Source organism: Neovison vison, chromosome 3 (assembly GCF_020171115.1).
Source record: "Neovison vison isolate M4711 chromosome 3, ASM_NN_V1, whole genome shotgun sequence".
Classification (NCBI taxonomy): domain Eukaryota; kingdom Metazoa; phylum Chordata; class Mammalia; order Carnivora; family Mustelidae; genus Neogale; species Neogale vison.
This window is the reverse complement of record NC_058093.1, coordinates 179,713,468-179,736,397: the sequence shown is the minus strand read 5'-3', so window position 1 is coordinate 179,736,397 and position 22,930 is coordinate 179,713,468. Positions and strand designations below refer to the sequence as shown.

Below are 22,930 nucleotides of genomic sequence, written 5' to 3'. Positions count from 1 at the left end.
ATGAATCAAAGGTGAGGAGTAAACTCGGGCTCTCGGGTCTGTTTTTCTTCCCTTCCATGACCAGGTGACGCTGGGCTCCGGGCAGCCCCTCCTGCGCGTGGTCTCTCAGAGCAATCTCCGGGGCACGACCGAGGGGGTGTATTACCAGGCCCCTGATGTCCTCCTGGACGCCGTCACCGTCAGGCAGCACGTCCACGCAGAGCCGTTTTACTGGCGGCTGCCAGAGTGGTTCCAGGGAGACCAGGTGAGCTCCCCTCCCACACCAGCCTAGAGCCAGTCAGCGTTTCCCGGAGGACACAGGTGTGGTTTGAAATCACGACGGACTGCGTTAGCCTGCCCTTAACCGAGGCGGTTATTCCCTCTAAGTAGAGCTGGAGAAGCTTAATGCTTACAAAAATGCCCCCAAATGTATATGGCTTTCAAATAATTTTTATTTGAAAGTCTTGGTGGGGGTGGGGGTGGAGATGCCCGGGTGACTCAGTTGGTTAAGCAGCTGCCTTCGGCTCAGGTCTTGATTCCAGGGTCCTGAGATCGAGTCCCACACTCGGCTCCCTGCTCAGCAGAGAGCCTGCTTCTCCCTCTCCTTCTGCCTGCTGCTCTGCTTCCTTGTGCTCTTTATCTCTGTCAAATAAAATCTTCACAAAAATAATTTAAAAAAATATATTTTAAGGCACCTGGCTAGCTCATACATGGATCTCCGAGTTGTGAGCTCGAGCCCCACATTGTGTGTAGAGATTACTTAAGAATAAAATCTTAAAAATCAAATCCTATTATTTCTCTCCTTCCTCAAACAGTCCTTCAACAAATATTTTTCCTTTTTTTTATTAACATAAGTTCAAGCACTGTGGTTCTTCTCAACAAATCGATATTCATTTAGGGGGAAAGTAAAAACCTGGTATAACAGGCTATTGAAGGCACCACTTGGCTTAAATAAACACTGGCGTTCATGTGTGAAATCACCCAGATCTTTAAAAATTTGCCAATATGTGTCCAACATTCCCATAACTCTAAGTCCTTTTAAATTCAAAGGAGCCTGAAAAGAATCAGGACCATTACCCCACTGATCTGTTACTTTGGCCATACCTCCATGGGTGCCGTGGAGAGAAAGTTCTGGGAGGTGATGGCTGTGGCCTTGATGGGGTTGGGGGCCTCACCCGTGTATCCTCCTCCCCACACTCACTGAGTTGTACACCTTAAATATGTACAGCTTTTTACATGCCAGACATGCCTCAACCAAAGTGTTCTTTTTTTTTTTTTTTTTAAGATTTTATTTATTTATTTGCAGAGATCACAAGCAGGCAGAGAGGCAGGCAGAGAGAGAGAGGGAAGCAGGCTCCCTGCTGAGCAGAGAGCCCGATGTGGGGCTCGATCCCAGGACTCTGGGACCATGACCTGAGCTGAAGGCAGAGGCTTTAACCCACTGAGCCACTCAGGCACCCCAACAAAAGTTTTCTTAAACTTTTTAAAACCTCACTTTAAAAAAAAAAAAAAAGCTATGGCTTGAGTCAACTTAAGAATCCATAATTAAGTAGAATTAAAAAGACACAAATTCCAGACGACCGATTCCACCCATGTGATGCGTTTCTGGGACCCAGGATTTCTTGCAAATGGCAGCAGGCTTATAAAGAAATAGTTTTAAGCCAGGGCCATGTCAGAAGTCAACCGTTTACGACCCCCTAGCTCCTGGCCTACGGCGGCAGCCTGAAGTACAGCGTGGCCTTCTATTCTTCCGACGGCGTCGGCACCTTCAACCTTGAGCCCCAAGTGCTCATCAAAGGGGGCCGGACCAGAAAGCAGGTTATTTACGTGGACCTGCCCGCCCCGGAGAACGGAGTACGGCAAGAGCAGCAAGTGGGAATGAAGGAGGTGAGGATGTCCTCCTTTCCTACGCACCCCTTGACGGTGCGACATCTGCTCTGGGTGCGGGAGAGTGACAAAGCTGCTCGTAGCAGAGTGAGCGGGACCACCCGGGATCAGAATTCCAGGGGGCTTAGCAGGATTTGTAGAAACAATTCAAATTCCATATGCTCAAGAACCGTATGCTAGGCTTATGCTTACTTGATGCGAATTGCATCCCAAATCCTTTACCCGTGGTGCACAAGTCTCCATCCGTGTGGAGGTCATGGTGTGAAGTCTCTGGGCTCGTGTGGATCTGGCCAGTGCGCACGCGCACTCACACGGACTCCGCGGACGGTGGGCCGCGTGGCTGGCCCTGCGCAGGTGACGTGTGTCTGCTGCTACTCGAGGCCGGCACTGCTGCCCCCCCACACACCCCGGGAGAGGACCGGAGAGCTTCCTTGGTTAGGCTTGCTCTTGTGCACAGGACCAGGCTCCCTCCCAGAGAAATTTATAAAAGAATTCCTAAATTCATAAGGCTCTGACGATTTGTAATCTGAATGTAATTGAAGGTGTTTCTCCTCCACAGAACTTTTGGAAGTATTTTAACTCTGTTTCCGAAAAACCTGTCACGCGCTCTGATTTCATGTCTGTCCTTAGCAACATTGAGTACATCCTCATCAAAGCATCTTACGGTCAAGGATTACAGCAAAGCAGGTACTCGGAACCTTCTAGAATTAAAAAATCTTTTTTTAATTTGAAATCAGACGGAAGAGATTTAATTCACCCTTATTACTCCCTACCTTCACTAGTGTGTGTCTGTGTATACACAAATATGTATACTTGGTTCCTCACCAAACTTTATTAAATATGAATATGAAATATGTGGAAAATGACCTAGATGATCCATCCTCCAATTAATGTGGACATAAAATATAAGCACATAATGGTAAGATCTTAGATGAGGATTAAAATATAAATAAAAAGAAACAAAATAAAAATTCTATTTTCTGCCCTTAAGTTTCAATGGCATTTCTTTGTCATGACACATCAAGAATGTGGTCACCTGCTCATTTAGTACTTATCCCATAAAGGAAGCTATTAGGTTATGGCCAAACTAGGACTTCAGTTGTTTCAGATGTGCTTTGTGGAATATTATTTTTAAGTCCTCACATGTCCCCTGGGACCCACCACTGTGTAATGACAGGCCTAAGGTGCTCTTACACATTCCCTTTGTAATCGGGTAGGAGCTACTCCCAAATTGGCAGGAAAGCTCTGGTTTAATATATGTGCAAATTCATTACATAATGTGCCAGATTCCTAGAAAGTGTCTTTCTCCATATGAGTGCTCCCTCTCACACTTCTTAACGGTTTTACAGAATCTCAAATATTTCCATGGAGGTTGGTAGGAAGGCTGCAGATTCGTCCCCGGGACAGGAGGTGGCATCCCTCCTAGAAAAGTGTCTCTGCCCTCCTGGCACAGCTGGATTCTCATGTCAGGTAAGGAGACTGTGGTTCAAATCCATGACCTGTGGTGAGGTACTATATGTCAGCTAGTTGAATTTAAATTAAAAAATAAAATAAAATCCATTTCTTGTTTCGAACTGAAATAGGCTTGTTAGAGCAACTCCCAAGTAATGATCAGAGTTTGAATTATATAAGTGTCCTCTTAAAACAAAACAAAACAAAACAAAACCAAAAAACTTAATTATGGCTAAATATTGCATAAAAGTAAACTTTACTGTCCTAACCATTTTTAAGTGTATTGCTAGTAGGGCTAAATACATTTGCATTATTGTACAGACCTTTGTACCCATTAAACTCAACCTCCACAGTCTCCCGCCCCCACAGCTCTTGGCAATCACCATTGTGCTTTCCTAGGGAATCCGACTACCGGTCCTTTATGTAAGTGGAATCCCGTAGTATTTCTCATTGATGCCTGGCTAGCCTAATGTCTTCAAGGTTCATCCATGTTGTAGCATATATCAGAATTTGCTTCCTTCTTAAGGCTGAATAACATCCTATTGTATGTATAGATCACATTTGGTTTGTTAATTCATCCATGGACACTTAAGTTGACTTTTTGCCTGTCATGAGTAATGCTGTCCTGAAAGGCTATATGCAGGTATCTCTCTGAGACCCTGATTTCAGCTCTTTGGGGCTTATGCTCAAAAGAATTGCTAGGTCATGTGGTAATTTTGTTTTTAACTTTTTGAGTAACCGCCCTACTGCTTCCCACAGCACTGCCCCATTTTTTATATTCCTACCAGCAGTGCACAAGTGTCCCACTTTTCCTACATCCTTGACAACTCTGATTATTTTTTGATATAGTTACCTTAGCAGGTGTGAGGTGGTAGCTCATTGTAGTTTTGATTTGCATTTCCCTAATGATTGATGTTAAGCTTCTGTTCAGGTGCTTATCTGCCAGTTGTATCTTCTTTGGAGAAATGTTTATTGAAGTTGCTGTACTGTGATTTATAAGAATAGCTATTTGGTTTTCATCCCCTATTTCCTAGCACAGAGTTCTTAAATGCTTAGAATTTCCTAAGTGATGAGATCTATGAAGATGTCTTTTGTTATGTTCACGAGGTGACTTTTGAAAAGTTCCTAGGTCATCTACGGAGGGAGGCTGGTCACCAAAAGAACCAACCATCAAGTTGGAGAACTTTTAGTCCTACCCATGAACCTCAGGGGAGAGGGAAGGGGCTGGAGGTTGAATCAATAGCCAGGGGCCAATGAGCTCCTCAATTGTACTCCTGTAAGGAAGAGTCCATAAAAGCCAAAAGGATAAAGTTCAGAGAACTTCCTGGTTGGTGAACATGTGATGTGCCTGCGGAGAGGTCATTGGAGCTCCAAGGCCCCTTCCCGTTGCATCTGCTCCATCTGGTTATTCCTGAGTTACATCCTTTGATAATAAACCAGTGACTTTGTACCTAGAATGTTTCTCTAAGTTCTGCACTCCACTTTAGCAAATTAATCAAACCCAAGGAAGGGGGCATTGGAACCTCCAACTTCTAGCCAGTTGTCAGAAACACAAGTGACACTCTGGACTTGTGACTGGTGTCTGTAGTTGGGGGACAGGGCCAACCTTCTAGAACTGAGCCCTTAACCTGTAAGATTGGATGCTATCTTCAGGCAAGTAGTGTCAGAATTAAATTGTGGGATACGCAGCCAGTGTCCAAACATTGGTTGGTGTGGGGGGAAAAAAACCCACACAACAGAACTGGCCCCAGAATATATTGATCGTAAATGGTGATCAGAAGTGGAATTGGGGTCAGCTTCATTACAAGTCCTCTGTCCATTGTTTTAATCCTGTTTGTTGATTTCCTTTGCCTGCATTCAGGACTGTGCACCCGGTTACCACAGGGGGAAGCTCCCACAAGGCAGGAGCCAAGGACCCCACCCTCTGCTTGCCCCTTGTGTACCCTGCAGTTGCAACAACCACAGTGACACCTGTGACCCAGAAACTGGGAAGTGTCTGGTAGGTTTGTTGTGTGGGTTCTCAGAGGAGGTACTCGGCCTTTGAATTTCTGCTCCAGAGTCCTATGAAGTTCTTGGTTTAGAGAATGCATAAACTAACTGTAATGTTGTGTAAATTTCCTTCAGAAAGGTTCAGCTAAGAGGTCAGATGTTATTAGTGCAAAATCTTTTGTAAGTCCTGGTTTCATGGATTTTTTTTTTTTGTGGGCATCAGTTTGGGAGTTAAGGGTGCTTGCAGTGTTGGTAAGAGTCAAACTAGATGAGACCTTTATGTCCTAGAACTGGGTCACGTGGGGTCTTACAATGAGTTAATGCCCGTGTTGCACATTTATTTCTGTCCTTGCATTTTTTTGAAAAATGCTTATTCTCTTGGATGTCTTAGTATGCATTTGCTTCTCAGCCACCTTTCTCTTATATAAAAACAAAATTCAAAATTTGAGGTTATCACTGGCTTTATTGAGTGATTCTTGAATTGGGCAGTATTCCATCTATCAAGCTAGAGGGGAGCTCCGAGGAGTTGTACAAAATGGAATTTTGGGGGGGAAGGAGGGGGGGTAAGGAAGTTATTAGTGAAAAGAAAAGATTGTTCTAGGCAAGATCACTTTCCCATAGAGGGGAGGGCAGGAGTCTGATTAGGTTTGGGACCTCCTCTTCCTTTTCAGGGAGGAAGGGCCCATGTGACAGGCTACCTCATTGATGCTGATCATAAAATTCCTGACTGATTAAATACATTTTGGGGGAAGGTTGAAACTGTAGTTAGGCTATGTAATAGCCCTGGTTTGGTGTCTTGGCCTAAGTGATGCCGTGTTGGGCCTGTGGTTTTCTTTTTAATGCCCTACACCAAGATTGGCCTTAGAAACATAAGGAGAACTCTGATCACTGAAAAGGAACAAATGGTCCAGATGGAAGTCTTGTCACCTTGACCAAGGCCCAGCTCTTGTGTCTGTGATTTTGATCAAGTTGACGAGGCCTTATTGATAACCTAGAATAATCTGATATTCTATCCCTATTCTGGAAATTTTTAAAAAATAGTAACTCTTGTAGAAACATTGGTTACTTGTATAAATTTGTGCCACCACTAACTCACCTCAGGTAAAATAACTCCATGAAGGGGAAGGAGCTGCCCACCAAGAAAGACACACCTGAAGATTTAGGCTCCTGGTGTTGCCTAGACACAAGGGAAGGAACGGGGGAATTAGGATAGCAGGCTCCCAAACCCCTGCAGGCCCTCTAAACCTCTCTTCTATTTGGATCATTTTTCATCTGTGGAATTGGAAGGTCATTTCCACAGGGAACACTGCTGAACTACGGCAGAGCGGGTGAACTTAGAAACTGACGCACAGCATGGTTTTCCCCCATTAAAAAGATATGTGTTAACCTTTGCTGACTCCATTATATATGTGGAACTAAAGAATTATTCCAGTCATACCAGGGGAAATGGCCTTAATGAAGATGCAGATAGTTACAACACTATTAAAAAAAAAAAAAAAAACTGTATGCACTTTAATCAGCTCATGCTCCGGGCAAAAAGTCCTAATAGAGAAAATGAGAAAATCTCATTAAAGAATTTAAGGGAAATTGATTTCAGGCAACTGAAATCGAGATGCAATTAGCTGGGAAAGGTCCCTTGACCAGGCATGGGGACAAAGGTCTCATGGACAGTTAGGAGTCGATCAGTTCTCTTCACGCTGCATCTTTACGTGGTAGGCTATTTCAACAAGATTGAGTACTCCTAGGACATTCAATTACTACCCTGCCTTTCCTAGCCCAAATGCACCAGAACAAAGTTCTTTACTTTTTTTTTTTTAAGATCTTATTTATTTGACAGACAATGAGAGAGGGAACACAAGCAGGGGGAGTGGGAGAGGGAGAAACAGGCTTCCCACCAAGCAGGCAACTGGATGTGGGGCTCGATCCCAGGACCCTGGGATCATGACCTGAGCTGAAGGCAGATGCCTAATGACGGAGTCACCCAGGCGCCCCAAGAACAAAATTCTAAGATCAAACAGCTGACCTGTTGCTTCGTACCCTAGAAAGAACACAGCCTTCGTATCCCAGTGCAGGAAAGACTGTGGCAAGGAGTCTCCCTGGCATCAACAAAAAGTGCTTTTGGACAGCTCCCCACTCTGCGGGGAGAGGTTGGCCAGGTGTTACCTGGAACGCATAAGCGCTGTCAGCTGGATCTGTTCATTTTCACAGTACACCACGATGGATACATCTGCAAGACGGCTTAAGTCTGAACTGCAGCATTCACACCAAGCAGTAATTTAGTGAACATTTACACACCTCCTACCATGGGATGCTCACTCCCACAGCAGCTCAACTCCTCTTTGGGCAGCCCTGATTATTCCTGGAATGGGGTGCATTTTGAATCTTTGGAGCCACTGCAACAAACCACTAGGTCAAGTTTGTGCATGAAGAGTGGCAGTATCTTAGCTAGTTACTTACGAAATGGGTTAGAGCCCTCCTTCCCATACCTGCAGGTCCTGAATCTTCAGCCCTCCTGGTCTGAAGGTTCTGAAGCTAATAGAGCAAGTTTTTGTTGACATTTCCAAGATGAAATCTGCTTTGTTTATATATCCGATGGCTCAGTGGAAAGGTAGAATGCATGTTCCATCCTGTGGTTAAAGTATCCTTCCCAGAGTCCAGCGCCTTTGCTCCAGGTGCAAAGTGTATCGCTCTCTAAAGCTAGGTGTGTCGTGAATGCAGCCCGTGGGTTTTGCCAGCCTGGTCACCACTGCCTCTTCATCTTGTGAGGTCTCTTTTGTGGTTTAGTGCAACAGGGCACTTTGATTTGACAAAATCCCTTAAGCACCCCTTATGGATTATTACATAGGTGGGTATCAAGGCCATTTTGGATCTGATTTTGTCATTTAGCATATAAGGTGTCCCTCCTCCCCTTCATGTCCCTGGGACTCAGAATTATCATAAAAATGATTGGTCAGAAGTGTGACCTGGAAAGGAATGGGGAGACTCAGGACCACCAAGATCCCCTGGGAGTTCCTATCCCCCGAGTACCTGCTCCCAGGAGACACCACTTAATGGTTTTACAATTGAACGACTGGCCCACCTATTCTGTGCACTTCCCACAGCAAGGAATTCATCCTGCAGGTCAGTGGACGTTAACAGATTCTCGTTTCCTGCCACCCTGGGGCAGCTTGCCTTCAGTCCTCTAGGATCAAGAAAGCCAGGAAGTCCACAATCCTTTGTGTATTTGGGGAGCGTTTGGTGCTAGAGTTGATGTTAGCAATGACAGCCAGGAAATCTGCTCAGTCCTCGCCCATTTTATATTCTTCATCGGATTTGTACTGTATCATTAAAACAAGGATTGAGAGGCGCCTGAGTGGCTCAGTGGGTTAAAGCATCTGCCTTCGGCTCAGGTCATCACCCCGGCATCCTGGGATCGAGCCCTACATCAGGCTCTCTGCTCAGCGGGGAGCCTGCTTCCTCCTCTTTCTCTGCCTGCCTCTCTGCCTACTTGTGATCTCTGTCAAATAAATTTAAAAAAATCTAAAATAAATAAAAGTAAAACAAATATTTAATACCTTTTAAGAGGTTGCAAATTTTATTTCTAAAGAGAGAGCATATTTAGGGCATGTGGATCCTAATAAAATCTACTTCCATCAGGTGAGATAGGAATGTAATTTTAAAACCAAAAATACTAGGATATTTTTTAATCAAAAGGAACTTAAAATAGTGTTTCAGATATATAAAAATGTGTCTTTCCATAGCCTCTCTCCCTGCCATGGATAGATTGTCCTTTAGTTCGTCATTGTTACCCGTCTTTCTCTACTTACATGGGCCACAGAATGCAGTGCCCAGGGACTGTGTGGACAAAGGAGATTTCATCTCGGAAATGTCGACAAAAACGTGTTCTTTTAGCTTCAGAAGCTTTTTTAATGGCAGGATCGTAGGACCTGTCATGGAAATGATGGCGTCCGATGTAACTAGAAATGGTTTGGTTATTGCAAAAATCTCTTGGGGGTGCTGTAATACCCGGCATTTTCTTCCCTGTTTCCTAAATCATCTGTTCACTTCTGCGCTTTCAGTGCCCCACATGTGATCAGTGAACCCCACGTGTGTACAAAACCGATGTGCTTCAAATCATTTGTTGCTGAATATTATAGATCCCTATTTTAAGGAACCAAAGGTTGGCTGCTTTTAGGAGCCCTCTCTGTGTGTATGGGTGTATAAAATAGGTATTTTAGCCCTGTGTATATTTTCCATACAAAGACTGTATTAATTTCTAGACTGTATTATAATGAATGAAGGTCAGAGGTGTCAGTGTTTCCAGGATTTAAAAAATAGGAAGAATAAAATGCTCTCCCTACTTTATTATTTAAAAAAAAAAAAAAAAGTGCTCCCTGATTTGAGCAGTGTGGCTTGCTTAAGAATTATCAGAGGTAAGGGTGATTTCTAAACAGTTTCCCATTCTTTTCCTCTCCTCTTGAAACCCGGGACTCCAGAACTGTATGCACAGCACCGCCGGGGACCACTGCGATGTGTGCGCTCCTGGGTACTACGGGAAGGTGACCGGCTCCATGGGTGACTGCTCTCCATGCGCCTGTCCCCGCAGCGGCCCTGCCAGGTGAGCCCGCGCAGGTGCGCCCGCCCGCCCTTGCTGGCCGAGCTGGGCTGCTTCCATCCTCCACCTCGGTTTACAGGCTCTCGGGGTGGCCGGTTTTAACTAATCTTCTCCATCTGTCGAGAAAGGCTCCCTTTAAGCGAACGTGTTCATGATCCCAGCATTTGAAGAGCATCTTTTCCAAGGAAAGTCTCTGTGTTGGTATTGGGGTGTTCAAATGGGAACAAGGCAAGAAGGGACTTTTAATTTTTGTTTCTCAGAGAATAATCTTAGCCTCCCACCTCTCTGTCCAGGATACCTGGAGATGGGTGGTTACTGGTTTTATGAAAAATGATATAAAGCATTCAGTTCCTGTTTCAGGGAATGGGGTTAGAATTGGTCTAAGCCCATGACTCATGAGGTGCAGAAATGCTTCATGATGATGAGTCGGGGCCAGGCTCTGCCTTGAAATCCTGATGCTCAGATAGAATTATCAGAACACAAAAAAGAAGCAGAGGTTTTGTGTGGAAACTGGAATATCTGTGGGTCCTGTTTGGTTTAAATGAACTTGTAATTCATAAATACCATTTCATCATCACTGAGACTATTTGACAAAGACATTGAACATGTGCAGACAGAAAACCAACTCTTAGTATACTAAAATGGAGCTTTCTTTGTAATCATTGCTTGAATCTTCCTCTATGGTCTCCCAGTGAGTGATGCTTGATGATGAGTAAGTACCAAACGACAGGCACTGTTAGCTTCCTTCTAAACTAGCAAGCGTCCTAAAATCTATACTCACTACTATTTATCTTTTTGTGTTAAATATAACCCATTTTGACTCCCCAATTCCACACCTGTCATCTAAGTTATAGAAGTATTTGTATGTATGTGTAAAGACGTATCTATTTTAGCATGGCTTAGCTATACTAAATTCACCCGCAATTGCAGGGGAAAATGAAATATCTATGTACAGGGAAGATACACACACACACACACACACACACACATATTTATATAAAATATGTATAAATATATAAAATACAAAATATGTAGTGCACACCCACAGTGAAAGATTGTACAAATACTGAGACAAGAACTGCGTATATATGTATGCGCAGAATTGGAGAAATGGCCAATTAAGTTATATAACTGAAAACATGATACGCTGTTTTAGTGAAAATTCGTATCTCCACGTGTATCCATGCCCATAGCTCCATGGCTCTATGAGCCCAGAGAAATGTTTGAAAGAATAGTTCACCTTCTAATTTGCACATTTGTGTAGTGTTTGAACATTTTACTTCTGCAGTCAAAAAAATGTTCTAATCACCCCCAAATGCACACTAATAGATTTTACACACGAGGAAGCGACTACAAAGGTAAGAAACCTCTATCTGTATGATCTCTGCGTCTGAGACCATAGCAGACATGCTTTACTTTCTACATATCTCATGCTTCCACTAAGCCTGTCCCTTTAGTCTTTAAAGAGAAAAAAAAAAAAAAAAAAAAAAAAAAGTCCGAACTGAAGCTGGGCTGATAAGAGAAGCTGTCATTCTGGAAACTCAGCACAGGTTAAAACATCAGGTTCTCCCCGCTGTTTTTCTCTGCTGCCTGCAGATACCCAGATGTGCCACTAGATGGCGCAAGGCGCCTTGGTCATTTAAAAGGGGAGGAAAGAGCCCAAAGCTGTATCCCAGAGTGAGGGGACCTGAGAGGATTATTACATTTTGAATGGCTCTGTCATTTTGCCTCTAAAGGTGTATCACATGGCTCCCTACCTTTAGGCTCATTGATTTTCAGATCACAGCCTCCTTGTGCGTGGGCCTTCCCCTGCCATTTCTCCTTGCCTCCTTTCCCGCTGGTCACCAGCACGGGTCCAGCCACGCCTTTCCACGCTTGCTCGTGGTCTTGCCGGGTTCCCTAGTCCCCTTTCCATCCCGGAAGCCAGGTGATAATGCCCTGCAGTCACGGAACAAGACCCTTCCCACCTGGAAAGCTTTCTTGTTTGGTGACTGATTCGTGGTCAGGGGTGGGATTGCACAGATTCGAGGCAGTCTGTCGATTCTTGTCCTCTGTGTGCACTCGGTTGTCCCTGGACGGGTGTGCACTGAGTATCTTTTGGATACGAGAGACGCTCGTGTTTGTGTCAATCACGTGTTTGTTTTCCTTCCTTTTGCCCCCACTAGATTTTCAGCCCTGGAAAGGTTGTCTGGTGTCATCCTTCCTAAGAGTAACGCGTAAATCGCATAAGGGAGATTTGAAGTTATAGATCTGAGAATTCAAAAAGCTATTTTCTCTCCCTTCTAGCTTCAGCCCCACTTGCGTCTTGGAAGGTGATGCCGATTTCCGCTGTGACGCCTGTGTTCTGGGCTACGAAGGACAGTACTGTGAAAGGTATGCGGCGGGGTGCCCCACGGAAGTCCTTACGCATGTCCCCTGCCTTCACGCAGACAGGACAGTTTTACTAACCTGATATGGGAGACTTTTTCGGTTTGGATGTGTGTGACTGATACGGAATCTTATTAGTATTCCCAGCCAGTGGAATGCGGTCCACGGGCTCGTGTTCTTTGTTTTTCACTTGGCAGAAAGGATGGCTGTCCTTGGATGGAAGCTGGGGTGTCTATTGGCTGGTGTTGATCTTACTGTCCACACGTGTATCTTCCTTTCTGTAGGTGCTCCTCCGGCTATCACGGAAACCCTCGAGCGCCGGGAGGCACCTGCCAGAAGTGTGACTGCAGCCCGCGTGGCTCCGTGCACGGGGACTGTGACCGCAGGTCCGGGCAGTGTGTCTGCAGACCCGGCGCCACGGGGCTCCGATGCCAGGAATGCAAACCGAGGCACATTCTACTGGAAAGCGATTGTGTTTGTGGGTATTCTCCTCCTCTCAGTGTTTAAAGAGTTTTCTCTCTCTCCGTGGTGTTCCTGCCGCGGCACCAGCGGGATACATTTAGTGTGTCTGCAAACTGTCTGAGGATAGGACAGGCCAGGCTCTGAATGGAAGTGCATTTGGAATTCATTGCTGTTGGTCCAAGTCAAAGATCCAGAGTGAATGCACTGTGAAGGTCGGAATGGTAGGAGAAAACAGCACCAGGCCTGGGATCCACACAGGGGATCAGATGTTTCTTTCTGTGGGACCCCGGGAAAGTCACTGATCTGATCTGAGGCTCTGTGGCATCGTGTGAGAATAGGCTCAGTGCTTGCTGCTTACCTCTCCTGGGCACACAGGTGGTGGGGGCACGAGACTGGATGTGGTCTATGCAAGTCTTGCCATGTGCTCAGCTTATGAATACGTCATGCAGAATGGCTAGTGCAAATCCATGAGAAAATGTGCACACCACATTGCATGACCTCAACTTCTTTTTCTTCTAGCCTGTGATGATGAGTGTGTAGGCGTGCTGCTGAATGACTTAGGGAATATTGGTGACACCATCCTCTCTGTGAACCTCACTGGCATTATCCCTGTCCCATATGGAATTTTGTCAACCCTGGAAAATACAACGAAATCTCTCCGGGTAGGTACTGGGAATACAGAGATTGGTAGAAACCTATGTCCCTGAGAGAGAGAGAGAGAGAGAGAGAGAGTTGCTGAGGACAGTGTTTTGTCCTTGTCTGTGCCTCACCAGGCATCCAGGCTTCTCTCTAGGGTAACCTGGGAATTCAGCATCCCAGCCCTAACCTGTTCCCTGCAGGACTGCTCCAATTATTCAAGCGTTGTTCCATAGATGTCTCCATATAAATCCCTCCCCATCTGCCCTGCGGCCTTTTGGGCTAAGACAAGAGCCCACTCACTCCTCCTTGGATATTAGAAAGTGGTTGTCCTACTACAAATACAGGAGAAAAAAAAAATAGATGGTATCTTCTTTTAATGCTGGAATACGCTGAAGGTCAATTGTTTTCTGTAAATGTATTCCTAACTAGATTTGTAAGCCACAAAATTTTCTTCTCCCTAGAAGTCTATCTAAAAATCTCTGGTGGTAAATCATAGTTTTATGTTTAGTCAAACAGGATCTGGGTCCAAAACAAGAGGGTGAGAAGTGAAAAAACTGGCTTAGTAGACAGCATTCTACTGTTAGCATTTTTTTCCTTCTGATTGGAAAAAAAAAAATGAGATTCTTAATTTTGCTTAAAACCTTTACATTCAGACATGAGATCATCAATTCACTGTGTCATGTGGTAATAAAAGGGATAGTCCTTCCTGAATGCCTTTTTTAGATAAAAGTGCTTTTCCTAGACTTAACATTTCCTGAGGCCTGTGAATCTGGCTGTTTCAACCATCAATTCTTGTTTATGGTGGGCTTTTCTCCATAGACATAATGACCATAAATAAAGGTTGGGGAACTCTAAGAGATGTTTTTTATATTATTTTCCTCAGATGAGTAAGACATTTTTGAAAGACAAAAAAATTCTTAAAAAATTCTCAAAAAAGTTTGAATTTCTAATCACTATAGACACAAACAATCAATACTATTTTGTCAGTATGGACCCTAGCAATATAACTATATTTTAAATTTATCAAGTAAGATAAATACTTGATTTAAGTTTTAACTGTTTTTCAATGACTTGCTCTTATTTAAAACACGTTGTCAATTATTTATTTATTTATTTGAAAGGGAGAGAGAGCATGTGAGTGAATGAGCAGGGGAGGGGCAGAGAGAGAGGGAGAGAGAGAATCCTAAGCAGGCTCCACACCCAGCATGGAGCCCAATGTGAGGCTCAATCTTACCAACCCAAGAGGTTGAGCTGAGCTAAAATCAAGAATCAGACACCCAAGCAGTTGAGCTACCCATGCACCCTGACTTTGTCAAATTTTTAAACAAATTTTTATGTTTATATATTGAGTGAGCTCTTAAACTGTCCACTGTTTCTACCTCACTGCCTCTGTGGGCAACTTCCTTGACTCCCCTACCCCTTCACAATAATCCAGGCCCCTCCCAGGCTTGGTATAACACTAAAATAAAACCATACAAGTAACAAAATTAGAGGCGAGTTAGCCTAACTTTAGCACGGCATTGTCAGGAATCACAAAGGCTATTCTTTATATAATACTTTTGTATTTTAGCCTAGTAAACATTTTTAAGATGTTAGCTATTATAGTGAAAACTTACGTGACTCTGATATTGAAATTAAACCAGACTTAAGTCAGAACTGTGGCAATATTTGCTTCTGCATGACATATCAGACTTTAATTTCATATCTATATAGGAAATGTAATGCAAAAAATGGCAGTACAGAGACATAGTACTAGAATCAACCCTTAAGTAAATGTGATCCATTTTATTTCTTAATGCAGTTTCAAGGAAAGAATTTCTTTCTGTGAACGACAACAAAAGTGCTTTAGTCAAGAGCCAGCAAATTTGTTTTTTTGAAGCACTGTAATTTGTTTACTTTGTTCTTTTTAGGAAGCTTTATTAAAAGAAAATCCACAGAAGGAACTGGCAAAAGATCAGCTTGAAGGTGTTGCAGAACAGACAGACAGTCTGCGAAGGGAGGTAAATTCTCCACGTAGAGGGCCCGTTTCCCATGCAGCCCTTGAAAGCAATTGCATTGGGGCGGTCTGGAAGGTTCTGTTAAATCAGGGCAGCCTCTTCCTCCCAGGGGCAGTGCTCCAGGTACTTTGTCATCAAATTGGTTTTAACCCTGCCAGTTTCCGTGCTTCAGTGGGAAGAGACTCCTGCCTTAATTTCTACTGTCACCTCTGCCGAGGGAAGAATTGGCCGTCACAGGACCAACAGCCTCTCATTTCCTCCTGTGAACCGAGGGGTGGGCGGGCGGGTGTGTGTTCTCTGAGCAACACTCAGACCCCGGGCCTCGTGCTGCTGATTTGTGCCCTTTGAATGTCAAGTGAGCCTGTTTGGATGTCAGCAGAGAATCACTTTTGTTCAGCCCAGGCCACGTGAGTGGTTTGAAGCCACCCCAAAAAGAGTCTCCTCATTTGCAGACGGGGAGGGAGGCCTATTGTCAAATTTATAATTTTTGCTTTTGAATTTCATGTGTGTGTGTTCGCACACCCACACCTACGTGTGTGTGTATATACATGTGTATGATAGTGTATGTATACTATGCATATACATAACTAGTCTCTGTCTCTCCACACACACACACACACACACACACACCCGTGCACCCTAAAATATTAGGTTGGTTTCTGTTAATTTAGATTTAAGGATGATTTGGGAGGAGTTTAAGGGTTTAAATGTGCTCTAAGTACCTCAGTAAGCGAACATTTGGTAGGAAATGATAAGCCGATTAAAATAATTCTCTCTATCCATTAAAGAAGATTCTCTTTGGATTTTGACTAGAAAACACTTTTAGAACCAGACTGGTTCCTTGATGCTCCTGAAAATTACAAACAGGCTTTCCTTTTGCAAATTATAACATTCCTAATGAAAATAACAGCAGAACGCAGCCAAGTCTCTGCCCTTGGTCTGCCGGCCTCACACACATCGTGGCGCGTTGGCCTCAGGAAGCCGCGGGAGGTTAAGGGGCGACTTGACTCCATGTTATCGGTGAGGCTCGGGAGCAGCTGGGTCTCCGGCCTGAAACCCAGTTTGCCTGACTCCGTGTTCTTTACTCCTTGATGGAATTCTCCTGTTCAATACAAATTGGCAAGAGTGTACTTTTGATATTCTGTCTCCTTGGGTCCTGAAATGAGTGTAAGGTCTTCACAATAGGCATTGAGGAAGGCTGTGGTTTGAGAGCCTAAAAAAAAAAAAAAAAAAGATACCATCTTTTCTCCCACAGAGTGAGTAGTAAATTGTTTCATTAGCCCCTTAGTTTCCACCCTGAAATACTCACTTGGCTTACATGAATCGGTGCACAACTTTACTCCAGACTCAGGGACATAGTTTGTGGCTTAGAAGAGACAACTGCTACACCAAAGCTTGCATGTCCGTCCGAGTCAAACTAACCTGGGACCTTTATTTTCTGTCAGCTCGCCAGAGTGTTGATGAGTAGCCAAAATGTAACCAGGGAGACTGAAAGAATCCTCAGCAAGACTCAAGACCTCCTGACATTTACTGAGAAGCTGCAGATAAATATCCAAGGTAGGGTGCTCAGTGTGTGATTGGGGGTCAGTGTCTGACTTGTGCTTATTCGGTGGGAAAAGCTCCATTCCCTTTATTAAACATAGAAATAGATGTGTGTGACTTGCACTAGACGTCCCAGGACCAAAGGCCTGGAACAGTCTGTAGTTGGGGATCTTGAATTGTCTGGATCATAGTCTTTCATTGGGAGTTTGTCTTAAAAAAAAAAAAAATGGACGTTTTCTTTATTTTCTTTATAATGCCTTATATTTAGTCCCTAAGGATCGAGTGGACATGGTGCCTCCCCATCCGTTAAGAATTTGTCAGATTAACATTTATTAAGCAGAGCACAGGGTGCTGGGTGGTGAGCCAGACTTCCACAACAGACCACAAGAGAAGTTTATGACTCACAGGTCCAGCAGGAAGTGCCCGCCATGTCAGGGGGAGGTTAAGGCAGGGTGCAGGCAGAGAGAAAGAGATGACCTGGGACACATGCCTTTATCAAGGTTCTTCATTGGAGTCTTTTGGGGTCCCAGGCTAAGTCTGGGTTGGTCAATCGAACCAAAACAGGAGGGTTTGGGTAAGCCCTGTTGAGGTCCTACTGAAGAGGCCCACAAGCAGAAGGCCCTGGGGGGCTGGGAAGACTGTTGGTCGCAAGAACTTTTGGGGAAGTCATTAACAAAACTGACATTTGCTTGTGACCCTGCCAAGGCTATCTAGGGCACGGGTTTGCATGAGGAACTACTGTCCAGTTCAAGGTTACTGCAGGCTTCTTGGCTGAACAAAATGGATTCCACGGCAGCAACACCATGGAGTGTAGCTGAGCTAAACTCTCAACACCCACCCCTTTGCCCAGAATAGATGTTGACGGGATTTGGGGCTTCAATGTGATCCCAAAGTATACCCACAATAGTAGAGTAGTTTAGTCCTACTTAACTGGGCCGTCTCATCCAATCTGACTGGTAGTTTTCTAGCACCAGAAACATATCCTTGCTTTTCTTGTTGGATTAGTTTAAGAATACATAAGGTACAAATTCCAATACAAATTAGACTTTGTAAGGCCAAAGGTAAGGAAATTATTGGATGAAATAATGTGCTTATTAAAAAGAGTAATATTGAGCACTGGTGGTTCATGCATGAGGTAAATATTTACCAAGTGCTTCTATGCGCTAACGTTTGTGCCAGGTGCAGGAAATGCTGAGGTAAACATGGCGAGCACAGCCCTTACAAGTTTATGGACACTGGGGCAGACCAACATTAAGTCAACCAGTAATCTCAAGCCCATGAGTATTTTGATATGGGACAACCAGAGTGCATTGGGATACATGGGCTGACCTGCCTGGCCTGAGGTTCAACCTAGTTTGGATGAACAAAGCCCACCTTGCTGAAGAAGTTTCTAAGTTTTTCCATTTTAGTGCTGTTCACTTTTGAGAGACCTGTTACATGATTGATGACTTGTCTCCATAGAAATGATTGAAAAAGCAGCAACTCTAAATCAGACCTTGGATGAAGATTTCCAGCTACCCAGTTCTGCTCTTCAGAACATGCAAAAGAATATTACATCTCTGCTGGAAACCATACAGAAAAGGCATTTCATGCATTTGTACCAAAATGCCATACGGGAACTCAAGTAAGTTTCTAAATACCATTCGTGACACAACCAATTAGAGGTAGGAGTTTGAGTGCTGTGGAGAGGGAGATGCGTGCAAGGAGGGGAAGGAAAGAACGCTGTCACTGGCGCAGAATGTCAGAAAGAGGGGGCATGATTGTCAAATAAATGAAACGATGGGTGCCAGCCACTCTGAACAGAGAAAAATACAGTCAGTGCCAATATCTATCTTTGTGCCATGGGCTTGCTTTTTCCCTGTGGCTCCAGAAGAACATTTCCATCTAACACAAACAAAAGATCCTCATGATGCTGTATTTATTGAAGATCAACTATAATGCGGTAAATTCTCATGGAAGAAAATACAGTTTAGTGGCTAGTCCCTGGGCTGTAGGCTCTAACACAGACGGATGTTATGCCAGAATGATTTAGCTCAGTTGTTCAAACTTTCATGGAAAACCACCATATGCAGTGACAGATCAGCGAATTCAGGGACATGCTCACACGGAGCTTGTATTTCCTTTCAGGCTTTTTTCTTAGTATTTTCGCAGTTATTACTTGATGTAATGGAATGCAAGCTATCTTTCTTGCAGGTTATGATAAATATCTTCAGTCGGGTTTAAACAGTTACACAATAGGGCATCATAGTTCCATTTCCTGTAGTGTCATATTTAACGGATATTAATATATTTTGCTATTTTAAATAATGTTGTGATGGCCCATCTTAGACTAAAATCTTTTCCTCTATTTTACACTATCCTCTTATTAGGAGAGGTGATAAGAAGTGAAATCATGGAATTTGCATTTTGAAGACTCCTGACTTGCATTTCCAGATTATTTTCTTAAAGGTTTAAAAATTCCTTTACACTTCCACTGGCAACATGCTGCAAAGTTGAGCTTACATCTTTCTTCATCATTGAATACGATTTTTGACATTGTCGTTGATTTGTTAGGTGAAAAAAAAAATGTCAGGTGGCCTTTGGAGAGAGAACTAGTAAAATAATCTCTAGAGCATCAGTTAGGGCTCAGAACTAATCACAAAACCCACAAGGGGAGAGGAGAGGAGAGGAGAGGAGAGCGAGGTCCCAGGAAATGAGGAAGAGGGCTGCCATCTTGGGGCACCTGCTCTGGGCTAGGGGAGGGGGCCGTGAAGACTTTGCTTCTCTCATCTTGTCACATAATCTGCTTAGCTGCTTTGTGAGGTTGGGGAGGAACTAGCTTGGGGAAACAGGACCAGAGACTCTAAGCACTTTGCCCGATATTAGACCTCCAGGATAATATGAAAACAGACCATACCCCTAAATCTGTATCACTCTAAAACCTATGATTTTCCAACCAAACACCAAAGGAAGAACCACTTGAGACCTAGTCCAGAAAAGACAGGTGGGTAGAATGTCAGTGGCCGGGTCAGAAACCTCTGCTCCAGTATAATCCTGCTCCCCCTGACCCTGACCTCTCATGTGCACCCTCCTTCCCCTGAAATGCATGGCAGAAGTAGGCAGCAGCAGTGAACAGGGATCATACCTCCACGCAGGTCTTACCGGGGCCCACCATTCTTGAGGTGGTTACCCCAGGCTCAGTGCAGCTATGCTCCGTTTCCCAACCACCCTTAGCTCCCCGCTGCCTGCAGGATTACGTGCAAATGTCATGTATCTGATTACAGCTCCATCTATCTCCAGCGTGCCCAGGCTCCCCGGTGGGTCCCACTGCTTCCTCCCCCTCCCCGTGATGTTGTCTCTTGTTACTGTTCCCTCCCTTGGCCACACATCAGAGTCTTGTTAAAGATGGTGGAGATTATTAAGCATGAAGATTCCTGGGAATCAGTTGTAGGGATGTCCTCACCCACTATTACCCTTCCATGTCAGTTCAATCATTCATTCATTCTTTTGTTCATCAAATGGATAGAGTGCCCCGGTGATAGGCATTGTGCTAGGAGTTGGGAATACAAAGGAAAGCAGAGCCTTCCTGTCCAATTGGGAAGAGCTCATTTTCTAAGAAGCATTTGCAAGGAAGGGGAGAAGCCACCCTCTTCCCTCTCTCCCATCCTCTTCCCTTAGCATCCCCGACCTGCCTTGCCTGCTAGGGCCTCCACTGCCCTTTCTCTGTTGTAGCCCTTCTGCTTCTATTTGGAATAAAGTTATCTACAAGATTGTTGATCTCTCTAACTTGTGAGTACAATCATTACTAAAGCTAACCTTTATTTTTTAAAATTTTGTTTAAAATGTATTCTCTGGCCTACTCTTTCCTATTTTCCCTAGATAATCCCTCTGTATTTATGCCATTTCAAATTTCATGGATAATTTTAGGAATTATGTATCTGCTTTTTTATTATAACTCTTAGAAACCTGGCCATTTACCTGAAGTATGGCCTTCTTATAAGCAAGACTACTTCTCACACCTTCCAGTAGCTTATCATGCTTGTGTTGGTGTCCCCAGGACCATGCCCACAGTCAGAATTTTCCTAAGGACCTTCAGGACTCCTGGCCAAGATTTCTAGGTCATGTATTAAGGACACACAGCGGGATGCATAGGGAGGAAGACACAGCAGAGCTTGGAGAATCCATGCAGCCTTCCCTAAGTGCTCTCCCCCTCCTGAGGGGGTCACATCACACTCTGACACTGGCAACAAAAATGCAACACCACACGTGTGATGTTTCTTCCCGGGGGGAGCCCATTGAGAAGTTCAGCGTCCAAGGTTTTTCTTGGGGGCTGACCCCGTATGCACCCTCTACCTAGAATATGCCAAATTCCAGACTCTGAGGGAAAGCAGGTGTTAAAGCACCTTGCTTGGACAAACGGTGGAGGCCCTGAGCCACTCTTCTCAGAGAGGGAACAGTGGGAGTGCTCACAGACAGCAGCCCAGGGCTGGCAAAGGAGAGCAGAATCTGGCCTGCTGTTTCCCTGTGCACACTGTGCCCCTGATGGCACGTTTTACCTTATCAGCCGTAGCTCTGCTCCCCATCTGTTTTCCATGCTGGTCCCCAGAGCTATCCAAAGCTGCTTCGTTAAAGAAGTATGTCCTGGGGCACCTGAGGGACTCAGTTAAGCATCTGCCTTTGGCTCCAGTCATGATTGCAGGGTCCTGGGATCGAGCCCTGTGTGGGGCTCCCTGCCCAGCAGGGAGTCTGCTTCTCCCTCTGCCCCTCCTCCCCCCAACTTGGGTGCACATGCACTCTCTTCCTGTCTCTCAAATAAGAATCTTTAAGAAATGTGTCCTGTGACTGCATAAGTTTGGGAAAGACAGTGTCCACTCAGGAGAGGCAAGGTCTTCAGGGCAAGTCTTCTCAAAGCTTGTAGTATGCTGACATGTGTGGTGAGTCTCTGAGGGGAGCGGAGAGACTTCAAAAAGCAAGCCAGCATCTGAACATTACTGCTTGACACTATGTGCGGGAGTTAGTAGGTGGGGCTCGTTTCTAAAGACATGTGTGGTGAGTCTCTGAGGGGAGCGGAGAGAGCACGGCCTGGCTTCACCACAGAGCTCTTTCTCCCAGAACCTGCTTCCAACTCACGGGACTTGAGGGCCATGGAGGAATGTAATTGGAGAAACACTGGTTTAATTTTATTCATTGGACAAATTTTGTAGGAAGAAATGAAGAGCGCTGCTGAGGTTTTTTGTTTTTAATCTTTGTCAAGTCGTTGATGACTCTACCATTGCCCGTGATCACAGGTTAGGTGGTAAAGCCATTCATCGAAATGTCTTAGATTCTTTGTTTAATGGTATGAAGGGATCCATGGTCAGACATCAGAAATATATTGGTTTGCTTATGTTTCCCATGTACTTTTCGTTCTTGTTGCCTGTATCCTAATTATCATGAGAAATCATGGGAAATTGTAAGAGTGTTCGAAGTTCTGGTGATGTTCCAATGATGTCAGAGTTTAAGTATGTACCTGTGGAAAATGTTTTCTGTTGTGTCTTAGGACAGCAATAGGTTGTCTGTGGAAGCTGAGGGTGACTTACAAGGCATTTTCCATGAAATTTTTCTGAGTTCTCCCAGCAAATTGAAGCAGGAAGTTAATCGGATATATTCAACCCCTGTGAAGGTTTACAGTGTGAAAATTGTATTATTGTGTAACTTTAAAGTCAAAACTGATTTAAACAAGTGGTTTGATAGCATATTTACGAAAGAATAGGAAAACATGTGGTTTGATTTCCTAAAGCTTGCTCTTTCCAGTGGTACAAGTTAGATCTTTCTGGCATTTGGATTTTCAGTTTTTATAATATCTGTTTTTTAACTAGCTGTAGGAAAATCTTTATGTCTTCTAGATAGATTTATAACTTCATAACAAATGAAACAAATCACTGGATAGCCTCTTTTCAATTTCTTGCTGTACCAAAAAGCAAGATGGCCTCTGTCACCACCCACAGACCGTGGCCCAGTTTTCCTGGATGGAACTGGAGAGAAGATTTCTTTGAATTCCTCT

The 22,930-nt window shown here is 44.2% G+C and overlaps 1 protein-coding gene across 1 annotated transcript in view; it reads left to right on the top strand.

The window, feature by feature from the left end:
• Positions 1–22,930, top strand: part of LAMA1 (laminin subunit alpha 1) — a 159,389-nt gene that overhangs the window by 96,625 nt on the left and 39,834 nt on the right. Inside the window, exons 25-36 of the mRNA XM_044243374.1 lie at positions 65–244; positions 1,681–1,866; positions 2,426–2,553; positions 3,216–3,336; positions 5,180–5,317; positions 9,783–9,904; positions 12,188–12,274; positions 12,553–12,746; positions 13,250–13,392; positions 15,280–15,369; positions 16,812–16,923; positions 18,370–18,532. Of these exons, the coding sequence (XP_044099309.1) occupies positions 65–244; positions 1,681–1,866; positions 2,426–2,553; positions 3,216–3,336; positions 5,180–5,317; positions 9,783–9,904; positions 12,188–12,274; positions 12,553–12,746; positions 13,250–13,392; positions 15,280–15,369; positions 16,812–16,923; positions 18,370–18,532 (1,664 nt within the window). The remainder of the gene's footprint in view (positions 1–64; positions 245–1,680; positions 1,867–2,425; positions 2,554–3,215; positions 3,337–5,179; positions 5,318–9,782; positions 9,905–12,187; positions 12,275–12,552; positions 12,747–13,249; positions 13,393–15,279; positions 15,370–16,811; positions 16,924–18,369; positions 18,533–22,930) is intronic.